At 43.3% G+C, this 4,397-nt stretch overlaps 1 protein-coding gene across 1 annotated transcript; it reads right to left on the reverse strand.

Annotated features, from left to right (window-relative positions):
- Positions 1–1,022: 1,022 nt before the first annotated feature.
- On the reverse strand, positions 1,023–2,165 carry uts2r3 (urotensin-2 receptor 3). The gene has a single exon (XM_054782098.1). It carries the CDS (start codon positions 2,163–2,165, stop codon positions 1,023–1,025), a length of 1,143 nt encoding a protein of 380 aa, XP_054638073.1.
- Between the last annotated feature and the right edge of the window lie 2,232 nt (positions 2,166–4,397).

The raw sequence follows: 4,397 nt of genomic DNA on the forward strand, positions 1-4,397 counted from the left end.
GTGACGGTAGGGGTGTTATTTCATGTCGAGAGGGCTCTAATAATGTAAAAAAACGTATTTAGAAGTTCGTAAAGAGTTTTTCTATGCTGTAGCTACACAAATATTCCATTTATACAGAAGGAATCCGACTGCGCTGGAATTCACTTACCACGGTCGAGTCTGGAACCACAATTACCCGCAGTAAATGAGGGATCACTCGATATATATTTAAAGAAAAAGCAGCCTGGATCTCGACTGTGTGCTGTAGGTGACGTTACTAGCATTAGGTGGAAAACCGTGAGTAATTCATACGCCCATAAAAATGTCACAAAATGACACACGGCTCGCTCCTCCCATCTCCAAACCCTCCTGCTAGCTGGGCGTCGTTGGTCTCCTCTGATTTCAGGTCAACAACAAAGATTCTCTCTTCCATTGCCATTGTTCACTTGCAGCACAATCCAGGTTTAAGCCCTAAATAAGCCTTACACAACCACTTAACACGTTTAAAGTATAAAAGGTGTCGCTGCTCATCACTGGTGAATGACTGCCAAACAGGCTTGCGTCTTAGCGTGCAACTATGGGGCGTTCATGGGCCGCCATCTAAGTGTGGGGGCTTTCTAACGGTGGTGCGTACAGTGTATGTGTCGTACATTTTACCTGTCATACCATGAAATTTACGGTGAATGAGATGTGTTTTCTGCGGGAAAAACTGCCTATTTTCGGAGAAAGAAAAAAAATCGAAAAAAAAATCTGCAATTCGCGGAGCTGAGAATGCTGAATCGGGAATGTGCGGGAAGCTCCTATATTAGCGTTTCAACGTTTGATGGCGGTTTTCAGGGCCTCAGTTTGCACACTCCTGATTTAGATTGTCATTTTTGCACTGCTTAAAAAACACACAATTTTATTCTTCCGAAGCGCTCTGATGTGAACGATTGGTCTTTGGTGTGGATTGTGAATCATTAAAAGGCGTGAATGAACGGTACCTTTTGTTTCTATGCGAGAAAAGACACACAGGGACGCTCACATTGTTGCATGAGACGCCTCTACTGCAACGGACTGCTTTTGCGGCACAGCTGATTTGCTGACGTCAGCGTCTGCCGGTTGCGTCTCCTCTTCCCGGTCAGGAGTGTGTAGAAGAACGGATTCACGCAAGAGTTTCCGTAGGTCAGCCCCGTGAGGATCCGGTTGACCGTCACCTGCGTGCCCACCGGTACCGTCCTCAGCATGTCCGGCTGGTACAGAGGCAAGAGCTGCCAGATCCAGAAAGGGAGGAAGCAGGCCCAAAATGCCAGGACAATGCCCAAGATGAGGAGCAGAACTTTGGGTTTTGGAGCACGGGCGGGGCAGGCAGTGCTAGCCCCGGTACCCCACGGGGCACGTGTTTGAGACACCCAGTAAAGGCGGCCCAGTGTAGCGTAGAGAGCTCCGATAGCCAGGCCAGGACCAAGAATGCTGGTGCAGAAGAGCACACTCAAGTAGGCCTTGGAGCTCTGCTCGTCCCATGCGGGCACACACAGCTGGCCCTCCTGGTTCTCCCCGTCCTCCAGGTGCAGGGTGATCATCATGGGCAGGCTCAGAGCCACAGCCAGCCCCCAGGCTAAGCTCACTCTCAGCAGGCCCGAGGAGTTGGTGGAGGAGGTGTGCAGGGGGTGCGCCACGGCCCGGTAGCGGTCCAGGCTCATGGCGGTCAGCGTGAAGATGGACGCGTGCATGGTGAGGAGATCCAGGCTCAGGAGGAGGCGGCAGCCCAGCTCACCGAAGGCCCAGCCGGACCCCAGGCTGTCGTAGACGATGAAGGGGGCGGTGAACAGGTAGAGCAGGTCAGCCAGAGCCAGGCTCAGCACCTGGAGGTGGAGGGAAGACGAGGAGGTGGAGGAGGAGAGGGGAGAGGAGGAAGGGGAGCTGGAGGAAGGACAGGACAGGCAGGAGGGGGCAGGTACTCTCACGAAGCAGCAGGTCAGTCCCACGCCGCTCCTCCTCCTGCTCCTCCTGCGCCTCAGAAGGAGGACCAGAGTGTATAGGTTACCAATGATGCCCAGAAGGGAGAGCAGGGAGAGCAGGGAGCAGAACAGGGCTGTGGAGGCCATGCTGAGAGAGGTGGAGGGAGCGGAGGAAGGCAGGGAGAAGTTGGGAATGATTGGGATGGTGTACGGGGAGGGCGGAGGCAAGGAGCCAGACGGCTCCATTTGTGACTGGAGGTGCGGAGAACGTCAGAGGGAAGATTGAAGGCTGGTGGGTATTATTGAGAGCTGAGGAGATGGATGCAGAGCAGAGGAGGATGAAAGGACACAAAGAAATGAATCATTACACAAATCACGATCGGGACTTGTCCGCACCAAGACGTCATGCGGTATATGTTGAAAGAAAAAAACATCCCAAGCATCCCAGCTTTCAAAGATATTCTTATTATTACAGGCAATGCTAGTATCAACATTTCAACTTTTTTTTTCCAATTTTTGCTCATTTTGTTCCTGTTTCATTGTATTTTTAGAATGTGCTACGAGCCAATAGAAAACCAAACGAGCTGCAGGCCGCACTTTGGACAACCTTGACTTAGCCCGCGGGTCATTTGGATTCTAAAAATAGAACTTAACAAGAAAACTTTAAAAAAAACAACAACAGAAACTCGTCACTTCACAAGAATAAAATAAAAATATTACGGTAAAAAAATAATAAAATCTGAATTTTACAAGAATAACATTGTAATATTAGGAGGAAAAATAGCATCATTTTCGTAGCATTAGGTTTAAATATTAAAGAAAAAAGAGTAGAGAGTATTTAAAAAGATTTCAGAATATTATGACAAACTAAACTATGACAGAGTATTAGAGCCACATTGAAAAAAAATCTGAGATTTCAACAATAAAGGCATACATTTAGGAGAAAAAAAGTTGTAAATTTACAAGAAAAAAGTCCTAAATTTACGAGAAAAATGTCGTACATTTATGAGAATAAACTCATAAATTTACGCGAATAAAAGTTGTAAATTGACGAGAGAAATGTCGTAAATTCTACGAGAACAAAGTGGTACATTTCTGAGAATAAAGTCATCCATTTACGAGAAAAAAACTTGTAAATTTACGAGGTGAAAGTGGTAAAGTTATGAGAAAAAAGTTGTACATTTCCGAGAAAAAAGTCACAGAAAAAGTTTACAGGAATAAAGTGGTAAATTTGTGAGAATAATGTCATAAATTTACAAATTAAATTTAGCCCTCTCACTTCCGCCTTCCTTACCCCGCCCCTCCACATGCCCAAGGCCAAAGGTCACATAAGTTCCCCCTTTTCATAGCTGTCTCAGACAATGCCTGTAACATAAACTCACCATTTTATTCTCGAAATCTCTGATTTTTTTTTTCAACGTGGCCCTACTACTCTGTTGTAGAAACTAAACTAAACAATGAATAAAGTTGTATTTTTTTTTTATTAGGTTGCAGAAAAGTTATAATATCGTGAACAAAGTCCAAATATTATAAAGTCAAGCGTAAAGTCATAATTATGAGAAGAACATTTACGAGAAGAAAGCTGAAATAGTTGGAAAATGACCCAAAAAGGGAACAGGAGAAATGGAAAAAACAGCCGTAGTTTTATGAGTAAAGTCAATCTATTAAGAGAAGTAAAAAAAGTAGCCATTTTACACTTGTAATATTATGAGTAAAAATAATAGCATTTTAGTAGCACAGAGTTGAAAGATTTTTGAAAAGTTCAAATATTATGAGTAACAAAACAAAATAAAATTGTCATTTTTGGAAATGAGGTTGGGGGAAATGTTAAATATTATGGGAATAAAGTCATAATATTACAAAATGAAAATTTACAAAGAATATTTAAGAAAAAAGTTGAAATACTTGGAAAATGAAAAAAAGTTGCATCCTTTCATTTTTCGTCACTATGTGGCCCTCGCTGGACAATCTCAGCTAGTCAGCTCGTCCTGGGAACCTCGCTTCCTCATCGTCACGAAACCACGGCCGGGTGCGTTCACGGACACTCTGAAAATCACAACAACCTCTCTATGACGCGTGTGCACTGACTTTTTCTGCCCTGGTAATAGAAAGTTTCATTTAAAAAGAGCATTTTGTGTTGAGTTGTGTTGTCTTTGACTAATATTTACTTTTGCTGGATGATCTGAAACATTGAAGAGTGACAAACATGCAAAAAGATAAGGGAAGTGAGGAAGGGGGAAATATATATATTCAGTACAGTATATGTACGGTATGTATATCAAATCCTGTCTGGTCATTTATCTTTCTTGTCATTAAAAAATGGGCATGGTGATTAATCATGATTAATTAAATTGAAAGCTGTGATCCATTTGATTAAATTTGTTATCATTTGACAGCCCTATTTTTAAAAAACACTGTATATATCTGTGTTAATTTCGGTGTTTATGTGTGAGTGTGCCACAAAGGCAACGTAACCTA

Source organism: Dunckerocampus dactyliophorus, chromosome 7 (assembly GCF_027744805.1).
Source record: "Dunckerocampus dactyliophorus isolate RoL2022-P2 chromosome 7, RoL_Ddac_1.1, whole genome shotgun sequence".
NCBI classification, from domain to species: domain Eukaryota; kingdom Metazoa; phylum Chordata; class Actinopteri; order Syngnathiformes; family Syngnathidae; genus Dunckerocampus; species Dunckerocampus dactyliophorus.

Excerpts from the sequence above, each read along its gene's own strand:
- uts2r3 (XM_054782098.1), bottom strand. The coding sequence starts at position 2,165 with ATGGAGCCGTCTGGCTCCTTGCCTCCGCCCTCCCCGTACACCATCCCA.